Source organism: Amblyomma mixtum, chromosome 6 (assembly GCF_055824585.1).
Source record: "Amblyomma mixtum isolate Tamu chromosome 6, ASM5582458v1, whole genome shotgun sequence".
NCBI classification, from domain to species: domain Eukaryota; kingdom Metazoa; phylum Arthropoda; class Arachnida; order Ixodida; family Ixodidae; genus Amblyomma; species Amblyomma mixtum.
Window position 1 is genome coordinate 50,678,895 of NC_143017.1, and position 22,588 is coordinate 50,701,482.

General features: G+C 50.3%; 1 protein-coding gene and 1 pseudogene across 1 annotated transcript; one reads left to right on the forward strand and one right to left on the reverse strand.

The window, feature by feature from the left end:
- Positions 1 to 8,259: 8,259 nt before the first annotated feature.
- On the reverse strand, positions 8,260 to 9,473 carry LOC149339062 (uncharacterized; annotated as a pseudogene).
- An 11,277-nt stretch (positions 9,474 to 20,750) lies between these two features.
- On the forward strand, positions 20,751 to 22,325 carry LOC149339063 (methylmalonyl-CoA epimerase, mitochondrial-like). Its single transcript, XM_089547882.1, has 3 exons — positions 20,751 to 21,028; positions 21,104 to 21,284; positions 21,967 to 22,325. The coding sequence occupies exons 2-3, from the start codon at positions 21,108 to 21,110 to the stop codon at positions 22,279 to 22,281; spliced, it is 492 nt and encodes a 163-aa protein (XP_089404008.1). The 5' UTR covers positions 20,751 to 21,028; positions 21,104 to 21,107; the 3' UTR covers positions 22,282 to 22,325.
- The last annotated feature ends 263 nt before the right edge of the window (positions 22,326 to 22,588 follow it).

Here is a 22,588-nt window from a genome sequence, read left to right on the forward strand (position 1 = left end):
CCAGAAAACAGAATGATAGCATGTGAACAAAGAGCTTTTATATTGCAGTTTTTGTACGCATCATGTGATCTGGAGCTCGCTTGTGTGAGAGAGAGAGAGAATAAACTTTATTAATGTAGAGTAATTACGTGGGCGGTTCACCCAGGTCCGGGAAACCGTTGGCGGATACGGCCCTCCAGGCCTCACCAATAAGCTGGAGCTGAAGGGCGAGCTCTGTGTGAGCCAGTTTCGCCTCCCACTGCTCATGGCTGAGTTGCTGTAAACGGTAAGCTTCACGTTGCTCGGGGCAGTTCCAAACCATGTGGTGAAATCTCTCAGCAGGCCGGGCATGCCTTTATTGGGTATTGTGAAGTTGCAACGGTCTTCTGACTGCTTAACGGAAACCGAAACTGCGTGGGAAACCAAATCAAACTATAAGTTAGGTGCTGAGCGTATAGGCCAATTTCGCATGGTGATTCATGCTTACTAATTAATGTCTTACGCATCATTCAAGACAAGAATACAGTACGATAATTTTGGTGTTTCAGCACCTTTAAAGACACGCTGCTTGGAATGCAAATCTCTAAACGCTCGCTTCCAGGGCACTGCATTTGCGCGTGGTTCACTTGGTCGGGTTTGAGGCGTAGGTGTTCTGGGGCTTTGCGTACCAACCTCTGTTGCATAATATTCTTACGTGACCGTTTCCCCTTACCTCTGTGTGCACTACGCTATTTCACTGCCTTGTGCATCGCCACGGAGTGGAAGCTGGCGATGATAGCCCCGTTCTGAAACCTGGCAAACATCCACAGAACAAGACATCTTTCAGTCAATACCAGGATGTGTAGCTAGGCTAAGGCACATACGATCTACCAAATTTTAACTTCGTAGAACCTTAGATTTGCACTCAACTCAAGGTACGTAAAAATATTTGGCGCATACAGAAAGCAAAGGTAACCCCACTCGCACATGACCGCATGTGCAGGACCCCCCAACTTCTTATAGTCGAATGCAGCTCAAGATCAAAGTGACGTATTCGCCTCAAAGGAGGCCCATCGAGACGATGGAGTCGACGGGGTCTCATGGCGCCGCAGTTAATCCCCTATAGCGTGAAATCACAGCTGACTAACTTGGGCCTCCATGAAATGGGATTAACGACCACGTCATGAAAATCGGTCGACGCCATTGGCTGCAGGGCCTCCTTTGAGGTGAATCTGACGATTCGGATTCGTACTGAGTTCGACACGAGTAGAGAAGTGCTGGTCGATATAACTCCGGATGGTCTAATCTCGGCGGTCTAATCTCGGCTGCAGAAAGCGTCCGTCCCCTTTGCTCTGCTTGAGTATTTCAACTGCATGACATGCTGCGGGACAGCCCTAAAAAAACTGGCCTTTGTTATCATTCTAAATCATCCCTGTCTACCTCCCCCTAAAGCAGAAGGAGCGGGACCGCATCAACGCGCTTCTCAGGTCGCCCTCCGCCTACCCCCCAGCACCTCTACTGCCCGGCTCCTCAACCTCGGTACCCACAACACATTTGAGGAGGGCAGAAAGTTGGGCTAGTTGGTAAACATTCATGATGGGTTTCAAAGCGCGACAAGATGGAGACGAAGGGAAGAAACACACACGACAAGCGCTTACTAGCAACTACGTTTATTGCAACGCTGGGAATAAATAGGGGTCACAGAAAACATAAATGTTATGTTTTCTGTGACCCCTATTTATTCCCAGCGTTGCAATAAACGTTTTTAGTTGCTAGTAAGCGCTTGTCGTGTGTGTTTCTTCCCTTCGTCTCCGTCTTGTCGCGCTTTGAAACCCATCATGAACATTTGAGGAGCTGGCAGAAGACACTCTAACAGCACAGCTGACTCGCCTGTCGGGTACCGCGACAGGCCGCACTCTGCTCTGTCAGCTAGGCATCGCCCCGATCATCCATCCTACCGAGGAGGCCCCCCTACCTCCAGACCTATGCTCCCATCTCATCATCCATCCCATCTCTAAGAACATGCACCCGGAGCACGACGGAGAACGCAGGGCAGCCCGCGCCAAAGCCCTGCACAAGCTGTACGGCGACAATTCCGAGGTAGCCTATGTGGACGTGGCAGCGTACTCGTCGGGCTCCCGCATGGTCCTTGCCGTCGCTAACAATCAGGCCCGATTGCTCGCATCAGGCTCCATCACCACAGACTCATCAGAAATTGCAAAGGAGCCATTGCGCTCGCTCTTATCTCCACCTCTGCCACCAAAATTCTCTCCGACTCAAAATCCGCCCTATCTAATTTCGCTAAAGGCCATATCCCGCACCGTGGCTCGGCTTCTACGCTTCTGGCACCCCACCCGCCCTGTAACCCTTATCTGGAACCTCGCACACGCAGGCCTCCCAGGTAACGAGGAGGTCCGGATCTACCGAGATACCCGGAGCGTTTACGCACCGCCGGCTCCCTCTCTAATCCTAACCCAGGCCTCCCACTAGCGCCGACTCCAGACCCGCACTGCTACGTACCCTATTCTTCTTCATGCCCGCCACCCCGACCCTTTCCTCCTGTAAGCTCTGCGGGAAACCAGGAGACTTTATTCATATCCTTCTGAAGTGCCCTACCTTTCCACACCCTCCATCCCCAATCACGGCGGAGTCATACTGGGAGACTCTCCTGGCCAGCTCCGCTGCTGCTGACCAGCGCCGGATAATTACCGACGCCTTGAAGCGGATACCCCTCCAATGACTGTCCTTTGCCCTTTAAGGAGCAGGAAAGCGGTGCAAGCTCATTCGAAGTGAGAGCAAACGAACCACTCGCTTGGAGACGACACAGTGTGTACTGTCGATGCAAGGATATCCGGACTTATAAGCCTGCATGGAAGCACGCTTATTGGGTGACTTGCGCTGCATTTCACGTTTTTTTTTTTTTGGTTTTGAAATTGGCTCCAGAAGAGAGCGGAAGAATGCAGGGAAGCATCGCGTAGCGAGCAGTTGCCGCGAGGAATTCGCACCTCTTGTTCGGTTACAACTTGCTTGTAGTCCTTGATAATATCGTCATACTCAAAATGGCGATCAGATACGTTTGACGTGCGAGACAGACATAATGTCTGCTCCCACCTTATAAACTGGGTATCACTGCGAGGCGCCGCGAAAAAAAAGTGGCAGGGTTTTAACGCAGTTCAACTGAGTAGACGTGCGAAAGCACGTGTTTAGCCTGGTATCGAAACGATTTGAGCACGAGTCCTTGCAGCTGCGCCGCCATCAGTAACAGCGTTCCGGAGTAACCTGGGGGCACAGCCAGCACACGGCGCAAAGGAGGCCCAGCAGACTCACGCGCAGTCCTCGTGGAACATGCTGAGCAAGGCGAGATAGAAAGAGATTGCAGTTTATTTTCTGAAAGAATGGGGTCATCTTCCATGACTGAGGTCACGAATAGGGGCAGTCCTCTCATCTCCATATTGGGCCTCTTCCAAGGCTGGACGCCAGGTGGACGAACGGCGGGCTCTGCGGCCCTTCTCGTGACCCGGAATCCGGGTCCCAGGCGAGCAGCGCGGCCCCCCACTGTAACTGGTGAACGCAGCGTGAGCCAACGTTTTTTAAGAGGAGGAGGAAGAACATTTATTTCTGCCGAATATGGCGCGGCAGCCACCTCCGGGTCCGCACGCAGGCGTCCGGGGATGCAGTCTGTCGCACCGCGGCCGGAGGACATCCGCTCCCGTCTAAGAGAAGAGGTCTTCAGCCTCGGCCGCCAGGCGGACGGCGAAGCGCTGAGTTTTTTCGTCGGAGCTTCTCAGCGTGGTCTCCCACCATTCATCGCTAGTTTTAATCGCGTTGTGCCCTGGGGCACGAACGCATCTCCAAATTATGTGATCTAATGTTGCCACGTGGCCGCAAAATTAACAAATTTCGGTTTCTGCACCGTCCCTCTTCCGCCCTCTGGCACCCGTCCAACTCCTCCACAGGGGCGAGAAGAAATTTCGAGCTTTGAGTCTTCTCCAGTCGTACGACTCCTTTTTATTCAGGGATCTATCCGGTGGCGGATATATCCTCCGGTCTTTCTTTAGATTTTCGGTTACATCCCTAAACACCAGTTGTTGCCGGTAAACATGCCGACCGGAATCGCAAGAGCTGCTGAATCGGCTGAAGCGGGTGGCTGTCGCTTCAAAGGACGCCGCCATGTTTCCACGCTAAGGGCGCAAAAGCCGCAACTGCGCGAGCCAAAGAGGATTTAAAGCAATGTGACGACTTTTACAAATCTACAACTGAACATTAGAGCGTTTTAATATTAGAGAGTTTTAGTATTGCGGGCTTTGCGTAACTGCGTGCATAGCGGAATAGCGGGTCCAGCGTGCGCATGCGCAGAACGCTAACGGGGAAATAGCGTTAGCGTACGAACGCAATCGGCAGTTGCGGCTTTTGCGCCCTTAGCGTGGAAACATGGCGGCGTCCTTCCAAGCGAGAGCCGCCCGCTTCAGCCAATTCAGCAGTCCTTACGATTCCGGTCGGCATGTTTACCGGCAACTACTGGTGTTGTTGCTTTTATGCGAAGTATACTAAAATAGCCCAACCCAGCTCCTCGAGCGCGGCGGTGTCGTTACCATTGACCTTTCGTGACCTCCATGTCATACCACGTGATGCGTGACGTCACAGCAGATGAAAAACGGGGGCCCAACTCGCGGCGTCGCGCGAGGCGTCGTGACCAAGGAGAACCACGTGATGCGTGACGTAACGACATAGGAGAAACGGGGCCCCAGCTCGCGCCGTCGCGCGAGGCGCCGCGACCAATGTGTTTCCTGCTTCTGCCGCTAGGTGCGCTGAAGTGAACACGTGATGCTGGAGCGGCGGTATTATAGTGTACTAAAATTAGGAGTATGAGAGAAGCCAACAGCCACAGAAACCAAGGGGCACAGGGGATTTTTTTAAATTAATTTATTTATTTTGTGGTGTTAATCAATTAGAATATTACTGAAAATGTTATCGCTTAAAGGTAATTGATTAGAAAAGCAGAAGAAAAAACAACCACATGCCGCCGGTGGGATCCGAACCCACGACCTCCGAATTACGCGTCCGGTGTGCTCTACCTCTGAGCTACGGCGACGGCTGTCAATTCTTCTGCTTTCGGGGGTATTTATGTTTACAAATAACCTAACCTTGAGAGTGTTCATCAGCGCCACCCACGTTCGTAAGCGGCGGACGTAGAACGTCCTGAGTTACCGCTGGTGTGACGTAGAACGCCATCGAACGGCGAGGGTGGAAGCGGTGTGAGAACCCTCTTATGCTTCCTATGGCGTCAAGGCTGCCAGAACCGAGGCCCTCGCTAAGCAATTAAGCAAACAAGGGAAGGGGATTGAGGGGCTCGTTATAAATATGAGAGAAGCCAACAGCCACAGAAACCAAGGGGCACAGGGGATTTTTTTAAATTAATTTATTTATTTTGTGGTGTTGATCAATTAGAATATTACTGAAAATGTTATCGCTTAAAGGTAATTGATTAGAAAAGCAGAAGAAAAAACAACCACATGCCGCCGGTGGGATCCGAACCCACGACCTCCGAATTACGCGTCCGGTGCTCTACCTCTGAGCTACGGCGACGGCTGTCAATTCTTCTGCTTTCGGGGGTATTTATGTTTACAAATAACCTAACCTTGAGAGTGTTCATCAGCGCCACCCACGTTCGTAAGCGGCGGACGTAGAACGTCCTGAGTTACCGCTGGTGTGACGTAGAACGCCATCGAACGGCGAGGGTGGAAGCGGTGTGAGAACCCTCTTATGCTTCCTATGGCGTCAAGGCTGCCAGAACCGAGGCCCTCGCTAAGCAATTAAGCAAACAAGGGAAGGGGATTGAGGGGCTCGTTATAAATATGAGAGAAGCCAACAGCCACAGAAACCAAGGGGCACAGGGGATTTTTTTAAATTAATTTATTTATTTTGTGGTGTTGATCAATTAGAATATTACTGAAAATGTTATCGCTTAAAGGTAATTGATTAGAAAAGCAGAAGAAAAAACAACCACATGCCGCCGGTGGGATCCGAACCCACGACCTCCGAATTACGCGTCCGGTGCTCTACCTCTGAGCTACGGCGACGGCTGTCAATTCTTCTGCTTTCGGGGGTATTTATGTTTACAAATAACCTAACCTTGAGAGTGTTCATCAGCGCCACCCACGTTCGTAAGCGGCGGACGTAGAACGTCCTGAGTTACCGCTGGTGTGACGTAGAACGCCATCGAACGGTTGGTTGTTTTTTCTTCTGCTCTTCTAATCAATTACCTTTAAGCGATAACATTTTCAGTAATATTCTAATTGATCAACACCACAAAATAAATAAATTAATTTTAAAAAATCCCCTGTGCCCCTTGGTTTCTGTGGCTGTTGGCTTCTCTCATATTTATAACGAGCCCCTCAATCCCCTTCCCTTGTTTGCTTAATTGCTTAGCGAGGGCCTCGGTTCTGGCAGCCTTGACGCCATAGGAAGCATAAGAGGGTTCTCACACCGCTTCCACCCTCGCCGTTCGATGGCGTTCTACGTCACACCAGCGGTAACTCAGGACGTTCTACGTCCGCCGCTTACGAACGTGGGTGGCGCTGATGAACACTCTCAAGGTTAGGTTATTTGTAAACATAAATACCCCCGAAAGCAGAAGAATTGACAGCCGTCGCCGTAGCTCAGAGGTAGAGCACCGGACGCGTAATTCGGAGGTCGTGGGTTCGGATCCCACCGGCGGCATGTGGTTGTTTTTTCTTCTGCTTTTCTAATCAATTACCTTTAAGCGATAACATTTTCAGTAATATTCTAATTGATCAACACCACAAAATAAATAAATTAATTTTAAAAAATCCCCTGTGCCCCTTGGTTTCTGTGGCTGTTGGCTTCTCTCATATTTATAACGAGCCCCTCATTCCCCTTCCCTCCCTACTGAAAAAAGTTTTATGAGGCAATAAACTCATACAGTTTATCATACAAATGTCATAGACTTATCATACAAATCACCTAAAATTATCATTCAAATGTCATTCATTTCTGTGAAATCATACAGTCATCATAGAGATATCATAGAATATCATACAATCTATGCAATTCGTATGATATTCTATGATATCTCAATGATGACTGTATGATTTCACAGAAATGAATGACATTTGAATGATAATTTTATGTGATTTGTATGAGAACTCTATGACATTTGTCTGATAAACTGTATGAGTTTATTGCCTCATAAAACTTTTTTCAGTAGGGCTTGTTTGCTTAATTGCTTAGCGAGGGCCTCGGTTCTGGCAGCCTTGACGCCATAGGAAGCATAAGAGGGTTCTCACACCGCTTCCACCCTCGCCGTTCGATGGCGTTCTACGTCACACCAGCGGTAACTAAGGACGTTCTACGTCCGCCGCTTACGAACGTGGGTGGCGCTGATGAACACTCTCAAGGTTAGGTTATTTGTAAACATAAATACCCCCGAAAGCAGAAGAATTGACAGCCGTCGCCGTAGCTCAGAGGTAGAGCACCGGACGCGTAATTCGGAGGTCGTGGGTTCGGATCCCACCGGCGGCATGTGGTTGTTTTTTCTTCTGCTTTTCTAATCAATTACCTTTAAGCGATAACATTTTCAGTAATATTCTAATTGATCAACACCACAAAATAAATAAATTAATTTAAAAAAATCCCCTGTGCCCCTTGGTTTCTGTGGCTGTTGGCTTCTCTCATATTTATAACGAGCCCCTCAATCCCCTTCCCTTGTTTGCTTAAAATTAGGAGTAGTGGGTCGAGGGAAGGCGGCGGGCTGAAGCTCCTCTTTCCTGTTCTGTGTTTTTTCCTTCCTGTTTCGTCCTTTTTTGGCGTACGACATTCTTTCAAGACAATGTACCAACTAACCCGTCAAAAAGTTCTACTACGGGCTGAAGCTGTTTGCGCCGACGCCGACAGATGGCGCTGCCGCTCCCTTCACCTGGCAAGCGCTCGCTCGCTCGCAGCAGCTCGTCGAGTAGCTGGTGATCAGGCAGGTATGCTCCTCAAGTTATTCGGGCTCTACGAGGTTTAATCTTACATCAGACATTTATGGAAGAAAGGCAGATAGTTCTCTCTTGTAAAGTCATAAACATTCCGTGTGACTTATGGCTGGCGAGCGTTCACTGTAGCTCACATAGGCATGTGAAAAGTCTGATTGCATTGGAAATATATACAAAATGGCTTTATTTGCAATAATTCGCAAATATTTCAGAGAAAACGCAAAGCTGCATTGGTGGAACTGACTGCCGCGAATTGTACACACTCCTGCTCAGCTTAGCAAGTTTGGCTCTTTTTCCCTTTGCGCTATTTTCGCTGTTCAGTCCTTTGACGATATCCGCTGATATCCGATATCTGCGGCTTGAGTCTTTCTGTGATCGTCACACCGACGAACTCTTCTGGTCTACCCACGCCTTTACAAATTTTCAAAGAATCTGCCTCTTGTAGTACTTGCTCCCCTTCGCTCAGTGAGATTAAAACCTTTTCGGAAATCAGTGTCTTGCGAACAAACATACGGCAAAGCACTGTATTTGGGCTTTCTCCATAGTTCATGAACACAGATTTCTCTGTGCTGATAGCGTGTGTTTCACAATTGAGGGAGCCGTGGACGAAAGCAACAGCATGTAGTTGTATAGATGAAGATTCACTTTGTATTTTTGTATAATCGTCGAAACCTTTTTGCTTTCCAAGTGTCACGCCCCACCACTGTAACGGCCTCACAGCCAACAGTATTTTCAAATAAATAAAATAAATAAAAAAAACTTGTGCAGTGCCCAGAGCTCAGATAGGGACTTCGCTTAGCTGAAACGCATAATTCTCGCGAGGCTGACATAACTCCTCTGCTTCGTCATTCTGGGACGTAGTAATCGGTGATATATCCCCTTGTGTGCATTGCCTCTTGGCCGACAGGTCACTGGGCACTTGCGAAGACGTTCTTTTTTTTGCTGGCCTCTCGCGCGAGGGCTTTTTGGACAGATACGCGGGAAGGTTGGGCAAATTTTTGGTTCTGCATCTGGCGAAAGAAATGGCTTGCCACGTGATATGCGCACCTCCTTGCCGTTGATGATATGCACATAGTCTCTTAATATGTACTTCTCTTCCAAATGCAGCTCACACACGGCATCTGTCATTTCTAGGGGCTTGTCCGCACGATGCAAGTTGCGCTGCCATGTGCGGCGCCTTGCTTCGTCTTCAGGAACCCCGAATAATGTTAACTTCGGAGCATCCTTCACTCCACTGCAGCCGGTCCTACATCCAGGAGCAAAACAATAGTTCCTCCGCCGAGGTTTGCTCATCTCGTAATATCATGGGCTGCAAAGCGCAGCAGAGGTGAAATCAAGACGCACATGAATTAACGTACGGAGGAAAAAATTACCGACGATTACGTTACTTCCTAATGCGAAATTTGAGCGCAGCAAATAAGCTGTTTCACCTTTTCGATAGATTGAGGCAAAGAAATCGAGCAACACATGTATGCGCTATCACAGAATTTTTTGTTTTATTTTTCACACGTATTCGCAATTTCGTCTCGGGCGGTGCACATATACAGATCCGTCGCCACCGATCTGGCTCTCTGATTGCCACCGCACAGGGGTTGCATTGGAGGAGGAGCGAAGAAAGGAATTAAGTTCGAGCCGGCGCTTTGACAACCGGAGACTCGCAGGAAGAGGGGGGAGGGGGGCGGCGTGTACACCCAGCGGCAAACGATGGGGGCAGAAGCGCGCGCAGCAAGCGGACAACACGATAAAGGGAGGAGGGAAGAGATAGCAGCGACTGACTGATGCCGCTGACGCCGATAGCGCTGGGGGGATGAAAGGGGGGCGGAGCTGGTTACGAGGCCGACGCCGACGCGAAACCCAGGAACGGACGCCAAAGAGCTGCGCTCTAAAACGCTTGCCCACGATGATCTTGTTGAAACCAGCGCGCGTACCCTACGTATATGCGCGAACGTTCTAAGATTGCCGCGCAAAGTGTTCCGTTTCTCGTACGGTCAGTGGATGGCCCCTACCTGTTTCCTGGAGAAAGTCACGGGGTACACTGAATTGTCTTCTGACAATGGAATTTGGAGAATTACACCTATGTTAAACAGCATGAAAATGCACTCCAAGGCAGAGCGCGCTCCCCGTGTAGCAAGCCGGCGCCTATCGCAGCGAGCTCCGGAGTACGAGGGGGCTGCCAAGTGAAAGGCGCAGCAGCGCCGCCGCGCGGCGGCCCGAGATTTCGGCGCCGCCTGCTTCACGCGCTCCGCTGGCGCGGAGCTTCACTCGCCCCACTACTCTTAATTCTAGTACACTATAGCGGTATAGACCTCTTGCATTGCCCAGGGGGCGCTGCGAAAATGGTGCTAAAGAGCGCCCTCTGCCCTCGGCTGGGTAGTACCGGGCTCTGGCGTCTGCTTCGGAAAGCACGTTGGCAGTATGAACCCGCGACTTTCGCTTGTGCTGTGCCATGGCCTACAGCGAATATCGGGCGCCGAAGATTTTTTCAGGGCTGGCGCGCTGTGTAAAGGGAAGAAATTATGCGACGCCAAGTACGTGTACTCTGTTCAAGAAATAAGCGGCTAAGTTTCAGCGCGGTGTCATTCGCAAGTGAAGAGAGTCGCATACGAAGTTGAACTTCAGATAAGGTCTGCACGCTTCGAGATTTAAGCGCATGCACCAACGCGATGAAATACTTGCAATATATGAATTCGCAGCAGCGCTAAACAGACAGGTATACGGGACTGCTCGAGCGCACGACGGTACACGCCGCGCCAGCAGCGGTCTTTCAGCATGCCACGAAACGATGGGCCTCCTGCAGTCTTTGTTCACTGCATCTCGCTAAACAAGTAGTCATGCCTGCCTTGTAGTAGCCGCCATCTGTTCCTTCAGCAAATGCTAACATGATGCAATGCATATATGAGCTCGCAGCCGAATAACGCTGCAGCGCGAGCGCGTGCGCTGCGCGCTTGATGTCGTTTTCTTGATGTAGCTTTTCATCCTTAAAACGACATCGCTCGAACACGTTCGCTGTTATCAGTGATGCCGCGCTGCCACATACGTGCTGGTTTGAGGTCGACAATGTGCACGTTTCACTCTCGACGCTGGGCTGCTCGTACTGCGCAGCGAATTCGCACCTAATCAACCCCTCCATTTGTGGTCATTTGCACGCACCTGGCCACCTCACCACGTTGCACCGGTCGAATTGTCAATTGTCTCAGTGGCCGGGTCTATAGTCGTGAACCACCAGCCATGCCTGCTGATATGCCGATTTGCCTTAATAGTGATTATCTGAAGTGAGATGTTGACATGACATATGAATTATACCATGCATTTTTTGTGCTCTTTGCTGTGCTGTGCATTCCCTTGATATGATCTCTGAATTATGTATTCGTTTCTCGCCTTTTGCTGCTTGCTCTGTTGCGCATTCCCTACTGTTTGGTGATTGTCATGGTACACTTTTTGCTGCTTGCTTGGTCCAACTGCCTATGTAGAGATGTACTAAACAAGTTGTGTTGTAGAATGCATAAATTCTCATTCGACGCCTGCATATGCGGCTGCTCCCTACATATACATTTTTTGAGAGAGGTAGGCGCCAAAAGAAGACGAACACAAGGAGGATGAGACCGGCTGTAGACCGCGTGGAAGATGGTAGGTACATATGAGGGATGACTGACATTGTTTTGCTCGTTACCCACAAAGTGACGACTGCATATCCTGGTGTTCGGCACTGCATCCCACGGTTTGCCGTCCGGACTGCATGTGCAAAAAGAACGAATTTCAGCAACGCGGATAACCAAACAAACATCAAGGGAGGCGAAGCAGCCAGCACAACGCGAAGGTTCGCTTACTCAGTGCGTCGAACTGCAGCTATCCAGCGCGCCCGGCGCTCCGCTTCGTGAGACCTTGAAGGAAAACGGTAGAATTTGATATTGGGATTCAGACCTTCTTGCTCGTGGCAGCCCACGACACAGCAGTAACGACGGTGACGCTTGTCGCAGATTCCTTCTGCTGCCTGCATTTCGTCCTAAGGTGCACGGAGCGTCGGTTTTCTAAAAACAAAGCCACGGCCAGGCCGCGGCGTGGTTGGTCACAAGTGACGAGCCTCGTCGCACTCACAACAGTGCAGAAAAACGTGCGAATCGACGCAAAACGCAGGCTAGAAAGGTACGCCGCCACAGCCAGCGCTCACTACTACCCAACCTGGTACTACCCAGCCAGCTTTTCCTTGCTGCCACCAGGCGCCGCCACGCTACCTCAAACTCCAGCGCAAGAGGCCTATACAAGGGGGTGCGCCTGCCTCTGCTAGGCGTACACGGGTTAGAGATGCCTCCTGGAGACAGGGCTGCTCGTTGGAATGAGAAGCAAAAGTTGCGGCGTACTACAGAGACTGATGAAGAGCGTGAAGAACGTCTAGCCAAGCGGCGTGTTCGATATGCAACTCGGCGACAATATGATTCGCATCTGACTGGGCTTAACCTAAGCTAAGCCTCAGCCATTTTTCGCTATGACTTACCTTGCTTCGACGATAAAGTTTAAGCTGCAATTCAGCCTAGTTTTTGAGATACGCTCTCGCTTCTGGAGCGCGCAAGCCTAATGGGACCTCCAGCTACACTGCTACCGTCTGCAACTGCCCGAAACGCAGCCGAAACCTAGCACAACCGTCCGGAACGAAACAAAAATAGATTTGGAGCTTTTTCGCGGTGTTTTTAGACTTAAAGGGGTGGAGACACCAAATTTGTGGTTCGCGCGTTTTTAGTTTCAAACGCTTCTTATGGCTCCAGGAAGCATGATACACACTAAAATATTCATATATGCACAGTGAATAATTTATTATCGCATTTTTAGGTGAACGATTTTCGGTTTCGGTTTCGGAACGCCGAGTTGTACAGTGACGTCACAGAGGGGGAAGATCAACTACTTCGCCTGGTCACGTTGGCCCACAAAAGTTGTGACGCACCTACTGCTGCATCGTCTGCTTTCTCACACACGTGCTGACAGTGCTGACCAGCGCATGAAAAAACAACGGCATGGCTAGCAGCTCGGATTCTGACAGATCTGATTCCAATGAGTGAGGTCATCGACTTTTTTTTGATCACACGCTAATATCGCCTTCGCGGGTTCGCGTGAGGATGCGAAACACTTTGCAAAATGCCAGTAAGCATCGCTGCGCCGCTCTACCCAAGCTGCGCCCACAACCGGTGTCACACTTCGCCGCCGTGCAGCAGTACCTGAGCGTTGCTTGGGATGGTGTACAAATATCACAAGAAAAGACAAGATCGTCTTATTATCAGAACTGTCAGCTATACTCGAGCAGCGACAAAGCATGCCTGCTTATGTTGGGAGCTTTCGGCAACGGCACCGCTCGCGGGCGCTCAGGGCGACGAGCTCTGCTACTGCCTGGCTGCCGTGGTCGTCGCTAGGCCTATAGCCTGTTTCGCAAGCGGCCGGCGCTTCGGAAGCCGCCTGCGCTATAATAAAAGGCCTACAAATAGCTTTAGTGTCGACAGCATCATCTCACAATAAAATAATAGTATGGTCAATCTCCTCGACGCCTTCGGCAGCGGAGCTAGCGGGCGCCAGGCGAGCCGGACCCGACCGTCGGCAGCTGCGAGGCGGTTGTGGCAAGAAATTTGCTCATATCACAGTTGTTACCTCTACTAGCAGCTCAGTATTAGTCAGCGATCCTCAAAAAATGACATTTTTTCACATTTCTTGTCCCATGGTTTATTATTTACGTCAAGAACACTCTTCAGCTCGCGTTTATGACGTCGGCAGACGGTATCCAGGCTGGCCGACCGGCCGGCAGGCTCGGCGTACTTCACGTCCGCACAAGAAAATACGAAACAGCCATGCTACCAGAAAGGATATGCTTCCTAGATTCGAGATACGACAGCATGTCTGTGCTAAAAGTGTATCTTTCGGCAACGACACTGCCTGCGGCAACGCCGGGCGACGACCTGCGCGCTGGTCCCAGACTGCCCTAGTCGTCGCTATAGGCCTAGCTGGTTTCGCATTGACTTCGCAGCTGAGGGCGCTTCGGGACTGGCGAGCGCTCAGAAACGTGCTCCGCTCGGCACCCCTTTACTCTGAACTCGTCCGATAATAAAAGATATGTTCGATTTCCACGACGTCTTCAGCAACGGAACTAGCAGACGGCAGGCGAACCGCACCAGGTAGCAGCAGCACAAAACCGGCTATGGGATGAAATTTGCTTGCATCGCAGTCATCACTTCTACCAGGAACTCGGTATTTGCCAACGATCGTCAGAAACGATGCATTTTTGATATTCATATATCCCAGGGTTTGCTATGAACGTGAACAAACAATACTATCGCGTTCTTCAGATGCCGGCGGTCGGCACGAAGACTGGCGCAGGCCGCCCGGCTCCAAGGAGTGCGCCCTGTGTCATCATGACGCTGCCGCTCTCCGCGCTCGCAGTGGCTGCCGCTTCCCGTCGTTGCGTTTGCCGCGAGCGGCCCGCCGTTGACATCTAGCAGGCCGGACGCAGGCGGCGAGCTGCAATCGGACGGTGCGACGCTGCTCGCAATGGCGCGCCGCAAACCGAGCGAGGGGCGGTTAGCAGCAAATGCAGCTCGCTGGTGCGTCGACTGCGCTCGCGCGGCTGTGCCCCGCTCATCGTACGTCACTGTATTTTGGTATGACGTCACTAAAACTTTAATTTTTCTTCCCACCTTGTGACGTCAGTGTTGATGGCGCTAGCGATGGGTCTAGATCGTGAGCATTTAGGTAATCTTTGGAACCGAATTAAAATATTTTTTAAGCGTTTGTTGTGTCCAACGCCTGGCTAGCCACCCTAACCTGGCTGTGAGTGCCCTTGCATACATAGGAATCCCATAGGAGGCTTTTTATAGCTTCAAAATTTGGTGTCTCCACCCCTTTAAATGAAGTAAAGCGAGTTTATATTAAAGGGTCAGTCTACTCACCGAGATGAGTGTATAAATAATGGCATATTCTGGTAGTTGGCACCCTATAACATCTATAACGAGGGAACTGCTCCCGGTTTAGGCAGGAAGTTATATTTTATTTCGGCGTTAAAAGTCGCGTAAAAATGCATGGTGGCGACCCCAAACGTTCATTTTGTTCAAGAAGGTGGTAGTCTTTTTTTTTGTAGTAGCCTAAGTGAATATACTACGTACCATTTGTATGCCCCAATGTCAGAGAAACGCACGTTTTGTTCTAGTAAACTGTAGAAGGCGTACCGCTTGCTTTTTCTGTAAATCATATGAATATTTATAGTTACACGTACGCAAAACGCAGGCACATTTCCACTTTTAGTTCAGCGTATGCTAGCAGAGACGCAAAAATAAACTCAGCCTATAGTGGCGATATCTGGTTGTCAGGACGGGAACCATTGCTGTAAACAAACCGACTCTCCACTTACTCCTAGGAGCGGCAGAATCGTCACTCTAATTATTAAAATAAAGCAAATTTATCTCTTATATGTTTTCTTATAGGCGAGATGAGACCAAGCGAAAGACCGGCGCCCCATTGATGTGTTCCCACCTTGGTTCCCACATCAATAAATTCTATTTTAAAAGGTTCTATCGCACTTCTTGGCACCACAGCTGGCTAAACGGTAATTTGAGTAAAGAGCTATCGGTTGCCGCAAAGAAAATATGGTCGATAAAATTCAGTAGACTGACCCTTTAAATTTGCAAGCATTTTTTTTTAACATTAGACGTCATGTGATGGCAAATATTCTTGCTATCAAAGATACGAAACTACTGCTGCTAGTGAATCAGCAGTGGTAAATTGTCGCTTCTCGGAGTTGGTTATATTAACACTATGCTCGGAGTGAATGAAAGCACCACCGACGAAAGTGCCGGCGGCGTTTTGCGTTTCTTCGAGCAACTGTACGCACTTTTATGCGAAGCATATTACTCGCACAACCGAGCTCTTCCTTGCTGCGCCGCGCACGGCCGCGTAGCTACCACTTGACCTTCATCGGCGCACCACGTGATATGACGTCACAACAGCTGTGAAAGCTGGGGCCTCGCGCGCTCGTATAGTGCCTAGAATATACTGGCTAGTGTGCTGAGCGCGGGCGGCGCGGTGGCACCCGAGGTGATGCCTGCGGCGGCGGCCGCATAGCGGCGCTGTGGTGCGAGAGGGTGCAGGGTGAGCGCGCGCGTCGGCGGGGCGAGCCGGTTTCTCGCACGCGTCGCTGCGCGTCGCGCCGCTGAGGGTTGGACAGGGATAACCAAACCAAACGCTAACCAAATGTAAGCACACGCGAGCGTAAGCGGTTGATAGAATTCAAACTAAAAAAAAACACGTTTCACAGAACACATAATTCGGTTTAATAGAATGAATGCAATATGTTTAATCAAAGGGGAAGTGCGAGTGGGGGTAATGCTTTTTGGCCAACAAAAAGTACGAAAAAGCGCGTATTCAATTGTAGTGACAACAGATAGAAACTGTCAAAGATAGCCAGCAACAGATAGACACTGTGTAGGCTTCACCTACACAAATTAACTCTGAGTGTGATAGAGTAGCACATTTTATATTAGCCACAGCGGCAGGATATCAAACTTACAGCTTTTGATTATATTAGTACGGAAACAGATAAAACACTACGCTATTATGAATCCATTGTAGCCTATAATTTACATAAATTTTAAAAGTTCAAAGTAAAGAGAACTTGTTACGATTATGGCTGAACATATCCATGCTTTTGGTCTTTTCGCTTAAAGCCTCAAAAACCTTCGTGTTCAGACCAAAGGCACCCTTAAATCGTTGCAGATATTTTTGCAAGCATTTTCGCCCAGGCAAAATCATAATGCTCTGCTTCCGAAGGTGCTTGTAGAGCCTTGTGCTCCGCATCCTCATTAGCAAACATTCTTCAATCCAGGCATCTTCATAAGGCATGCCGCTCAGAGACTTTCGTCTTGCGGCCAGGAAACAAGCTCTCACAGCTAACTGCTGCTTCTTCGGGAGTGACTGTATTTTTGTCTCGAGTGCTTCTTCGCTCAGTGCATTGTTTTGCTCTTTCATTTGGGTCACATGATGCTGAGCGTTGGCCACGCTTTTCTTTGTCTTTCTCAAAGCACGAGAAAAATTGTTGTTTTTTTTGTCAATGCAAGGATCTTTCGTCTTTTTTTCTTCTGTACATGTTGTTCTGCGAGAGCTTCCGTAAATATTTGCAGTGCAAGCATGACTCTCCTTTTCCATCGGTGGTCAGCAAGCATTTCTCTGCGAAGTACATATTTCTGTATGAAGTGTGCTTGCCTTCAACAGGAGTCATGCCACATCCATTACAGAGGCCACGCAGCGCCATTTCTTTGATTAATGTCTCTGCCTCATGGCGGGCTGTAAGCACGCGCTTTTCCTTTTCTCTTCCTCGGAAGTAAATTGTGGCAATTACAGAACCGTGCTCACGCAAAGTTTTTACAAAAGTCACCATTCTTTCGATGAATTGTTTCGAGAAGTCACCAGTTTCGGTCTCGCAACAGACATAAGTTAAAGCGCCATTTGACGCAGCAGGCAACTTCATCCATGTCACCGGAATCAGAATTCCATCGAACGGGTGCCGAACATCACTTGGGCACGGACACTGCAGTATCGCTTCGCTATCACACACCGGTCCTGTAGCAATGTCTGTCTGCTCGGAATCGGAACGCCTCTGGAGTACCTCTGATGCGCCTCCACGAGCGACGCAATGAGGGTCAACCCGCGTATCATCACCGTCGACTGCAGAGCACAACTCGGGATCCACCAGCTCAACATTTCGCTTCCGTTATTTAGGTGCCGGTCCTTGGTCGCAAATGTTTCGCACCTTCTTTTTCACCGTCTTTTTAGGCACAAGATGAGGTGGATAATTTTCGAATACTGTAGGGACAGCATCGGGCTTCAGGCGTGAGTTCATTCACGACGCCGTTCACCGTAATCTTGAAAAGATCTTTCGATGCATTCGTTCGCGAAATGTTTTCATCTTACTTTCCCATTCAGCGCATGCCGTGCTAGGTTCGCCTGTGCAGTGAACAAAGATACCTTTTCTTCACCGATAACCGCTTCGACACAACGGAACAAAACACGTCCTCTCTTTGCATTGCCGCTTAGCCTTTAACATTTCAGGGTGTTTTTGCTCACGTTTAGCGTCTTCCAGCTTCACAATCCAAGAGATGATGTCTGTCAAACATTGATTTCACACGAGCAATCGCGCGAGGCTACCGTATCGGCGCGACAGCAGACGACAGGAGTCCGGCGGCTTTCGCGCACCCTCCCGACCGCCAGCGCCCCTTGCGGCCTCTCCGCGCGGGCATCGCGGCGGGGGCCTCGCCCTCCCGTACGAAACGCTCGCGCTGCGCACACTAGCCAGTCTAGGCACTATAGCGCTCGCTTGCGGACGCGCAGCCTCCGCCGGCGACCTAACTCCCGCTCCTACCGCTAGGAGATACTGACGTCACCCAAAAGGCGACGCACTCGTTGAGTCAGTTGAGCAGCGAGATGTCGGCCAGGGAGAGGGCGGCTCGCCAGACCGCAAAACTATGCTTCGCATCCCAGGCTTAACCATGAGCTAAGCCAGGCCATTTTATGCGAAGCATATTACTAGAGCTACACTACAGCCCGTCGAGCGCGGCGGTGGAGCTACCATTGACCTTTAGGGTGACCACGTGACACCACGTGACAACATGACGTCACAGCAGAGGAGAGATGGGCTGCCGGCTCGCGCGGTCGGCCGCGGCGGTGGAGGCTCCACATCAGAGGCGCGGCGGCTGACCACGTGACAACATGACGTTACAGCAGAGGTGAGATGGGCTGCCGGCTCGCGCGGTCGGCCGCGGCGGTGGAGGCTCCACATCAGAGGCGCTGCAGCTGACCACGTGACGCTACAGCAGCGGTATAAAGCTGAGCTTGCCTCGCTCTCCGGGCACTTACGAGGCGGCCAGGTGTTGGGATGCCGCCTAGAAGCAGGGCTGATTTGAACGAGAAGCGAAAGCTTCAGCGTGCCACAGAGACCGATGAAGAGCGGGATGAACGTCAACCAAGGAAAGCCATGTATTGCCAAGCCTAGCCATAAATATGCTTCGCATCTGACTAGGCTTAACCTTAGCTAAGCTTCAGCCATTTTTTTTTAGGCCCCGCCCTAATGCGACATGTCGCAAAAGGCGACACCGGGAGAATACCACCCCTGGACTGCAGAGAGCACTGCGCTAGCACGGTGGAAGCGGCGGCGGAACCGGTTTCCAGCAGTCCAGAGAGGAGACGTTTCGTCGCTTCCACCATGCTAGCGCGAGGTGCCCACTGCAGTCCAGGGAACAATATGGCAGCGCCCAGGGGGCCCTTTTTGGAAAGGTCAATAGTCACGCTTTCGGCGAGAGACGACTCGTTCAGAATTTTGGCAGCCCGATTGCTGACTCTACCCTTGCTTAAATTCCTAACCGCCGCTTTGATATCGCTGACGACGTGTTTCGCGCCTGGTCGTGCAATGGCAATGGCTATTGCAATCTCCTCCGCCTCTACCGGCGGTAGATATCGGTTTCTTTCGATTCCTATGAAGAACTTAGGCGTGAGCTGCAATCATTACTTAATGTGCGCGTTGGCGACACAGGTCTTTTGGCGCCATCTACTATCACGGCCAGTAACCAGCCCTGGTCACGCGGGTCGCCCTCAAATTAGAACTTCACACAATTTTCTCGGCTGAGGTTGGACCCCGTAAAAAAGTGTTGTTTGCACTGAAAATGATCGGTGGCGTCGTTTCCGTTTCTGCAGACGGGCGCAAAGCAGGATGGCAAGTGTAACACTGTCTTCAAGTCACCAGTTGCACAGATTTCATCACAAAGGAGTTTTCACGATCACTACGAGCCCCATTCACGCAAAAACAAGCTTGAAAATTCGACTAGCCTGTCGTTACTGCAGCGAGCGAAACTCCCGCAACAGCAGGCGATGTAGAAAAGCTCAATTACAGTGCCACTAGTTCCCTCGACCGCCACCTTAGCCACCTCCCTAGCGGTGGCAAGCCGTCTATGGGAGTTTGCATGGAGACCCCACGTGACCACCTCAGCCACCATGGGCGCTCAAAGCATCATGGGGCGGTGAGCTACTTGTTGCGGAACTGTAACTTTTGGCCAAAAATTAATAAAAAAAATAAAGCTGTTTGATAGCTACAAACGTCCTAACATTCAATATCTTGTCTAATGATTGCAACAAACGAGCAGAAAAGCATTTAAGTGCAAAGTTTGCCTAAAATAAGACATGACTAGCTTTCCTATTGGCCAAGTGATGAACACTAAAAAAACTAATATTTCGTAATTAACAGGCGCACTTTTAAAAGTAAATATGTTTTTAAAAAAAATGTTCTTGTTTAGATACTTTAAGAGGTTTTTTAATGGCATTTCGGAAGAGTAAAACCTTTTATTAGCGTCGTGTGTCGTCGCGTCTTCACTACTATGGCTTTTGCACACTGCGTTCGCGCGAAAGTCGTTTGCGCACACACGAACTACGTTTTCGGAATGAAACGCCTTAGTACTGCCACCCGTGTACTGTGCGATGTCAGGGCACGTTAAAGAACCCCAGGTGGTCGAAATTTCCGGAGCCCTCCACTACGGCGTCTCTCATAGCCTCAGTCGCTTTGGGACGTTAAACCCTATAAACCAACCAACCATCTTTGTTCCCGAAAAACTACGACTGTGCCGCAACAAGTAGCTCACCGCCCCATGATGCTTTGAGCGTCCATGTTGGCTGAAGTGCAGCGCCGCCAGCTTTCCCTCTAGGTAGTAGTAAGAAACTCTATGCTAGCGGTGCTGCGAAACTGAAACTGCCTAAAAACGTTGATCCATGCTATCATCGGTAGCCAATCCAAGCTGAAGCCGTAGTGTTGAATGGTCGCTCGATTGTCGGACGTGCGTAGGAATTATGAGGAAGCAGAAGACGAGTAACCTGTACAGCAAACTACACAAGGGGGCAGTGACCAGCCTCATTGCACTTACGGCGCTCACCGGGGGATATTGTGTTTATTTAACATTCAGTTTCCTGCAGAACACCAAACTCCAAAGAAAAAAGCGAGAGCTAGCCGTGCAAGACCAGCTTCTCGTGGACGGAGCGAAGGAGTTGAGCAACTGAAAATTGTGCAGGTATGGATGCAGCAACGTGCCGCGTTGCACGCGTTGTCACGCGCCGTTAACAAAACCGAAACTCTTTTTTTCCAGGACAATGCAGTCGCTGCTGGGCGGGGTTGTCCAAATCGCCAGCAGGCCTCTCGTGCGATCTCTGCAAACGTCGCAAATTGCCCGCCAGAAATGGAAAATTCTCCGCCTTAATCACGTCGCCGTAGCTACTCTCCAGCTCGAGAAGCTCACCAGTTTCTACAAGGACACACTGGGGCTCAAGGTGCGTGCTTTGATAGCCCGAGTTTACGCTTCTATCTGCTGCGTGTTACAACAACAAGCACTACATCCAAGTACAGTGCCCGACTCTAGACGCTGCAGTTCGAAGGTTACTTTTATTTTCCCTGTACACAAGCTTGCGCGTTTGGTGTATCTTGTGAATGTTGACTTGGGAGCTCGCTAAACAGCCAAATTGCAGTACTTCGGTCATATTTGATTGGTTTGGTTTGGTTTATGGGGTTTAACGTCCCAAAGCGACTAAGGCTATGAGAGACGCCGTAGTGGAGGGTTCCGGAAATTTCGACCACCTGGGGTTCTTTAACGTGCACTGACATCACACAGTACACGGGCCTCTAGAATTTCTCCTCCAAAGAAATTCAACCGCCGCGGCCGGGATCGACCCCGCGTCTTTCGGGTCAGTTCGGTCATATTTGAGCCGTGTGAAAACTCCGAAGCGTTGCGTTGCTACAAAGTGATACCTTGTAACTTTCACGCCGTTCCGCGGTAGTTTATGCCAAACTTTAGCCACTTGCGCAGCGATTAATAACAGCAGTCAATCTCGACAGTCGATGCTGCGATTTCGTGTGTGGCGTTTTGCAATCCACAGGGACCGCATGTATTCGTAGATGCTTTGAAATGGAGCTGCCGCGTTTCATCTGTGCTCCCGTCTCCCGATCACTGCTTAGGTCAGCGAGCCGGTACCCCAGAAAGAGCACGGGGTGACGACGGTGTTCGTCGACGTCGGCAACACCAAGTTCGAGCTTCTCTTGCCGCTGGGCGACAAGAGCCCCATCGCAAACTTCCTGGAGAAAAACAAAGGCGGTGGCGCCCACCACGTCTGCCTGGAGGTCGACGACATCGAGGCAGCCGTGGCCGACCTGAAACAGAAGGGCATTCGCATGCTGGCCGAGAAGACGCGCATCGGGGCACACGGGAAGCCGGTCATGTTCCTCCACCCGAAGGACTGCGGAGGCGTCCTTGTCGAGCTGGAGCAGGCGTAGATTCCTATAGTGGGTTAGGCCTCATTAAAGGAGTTGGGCCAGAAGCAGCAGCGCAGTCACTTATCTGTAGCGGCACTATGGTCAGTGGATGCTGAACTGAAAGCGTCATTGCTGGCTACGCGGCAAGATTCTCTCTTGTCTGGGACCCATTTCACATGGAGGCCGGTTACACTAAATTCCGTTTTTTTCATTTGCGATGATGATGATGATGATAACGTTTATTTAAAGCCACAATGCCTTAGTTGAAGGGAAGGCTGACCGGGTCCCTAGTCCGGGACGCCGCTGCCCGTGCTCTGGCGACGAGGGC

What these genes read in the sequence shown, in the direction of transcription:
- LOC149339063 (XM_089547882.1), top strand. Translation starts at nt 21,108, where the DNA reads ATGCAGTCGCTGCTGGGCGGGGTTGTCCAAATCGCCAGCAGGCCTCTC. An exon ending in AGGACACACTGGGGCTCAAG is followed by an intron (nt 21,285 to 21,966) that starts GTGCGTGCTTTG and finishes ATCACTGCTTAG; the next exon opens with GTCAGCGAGCCGGTACCCCA.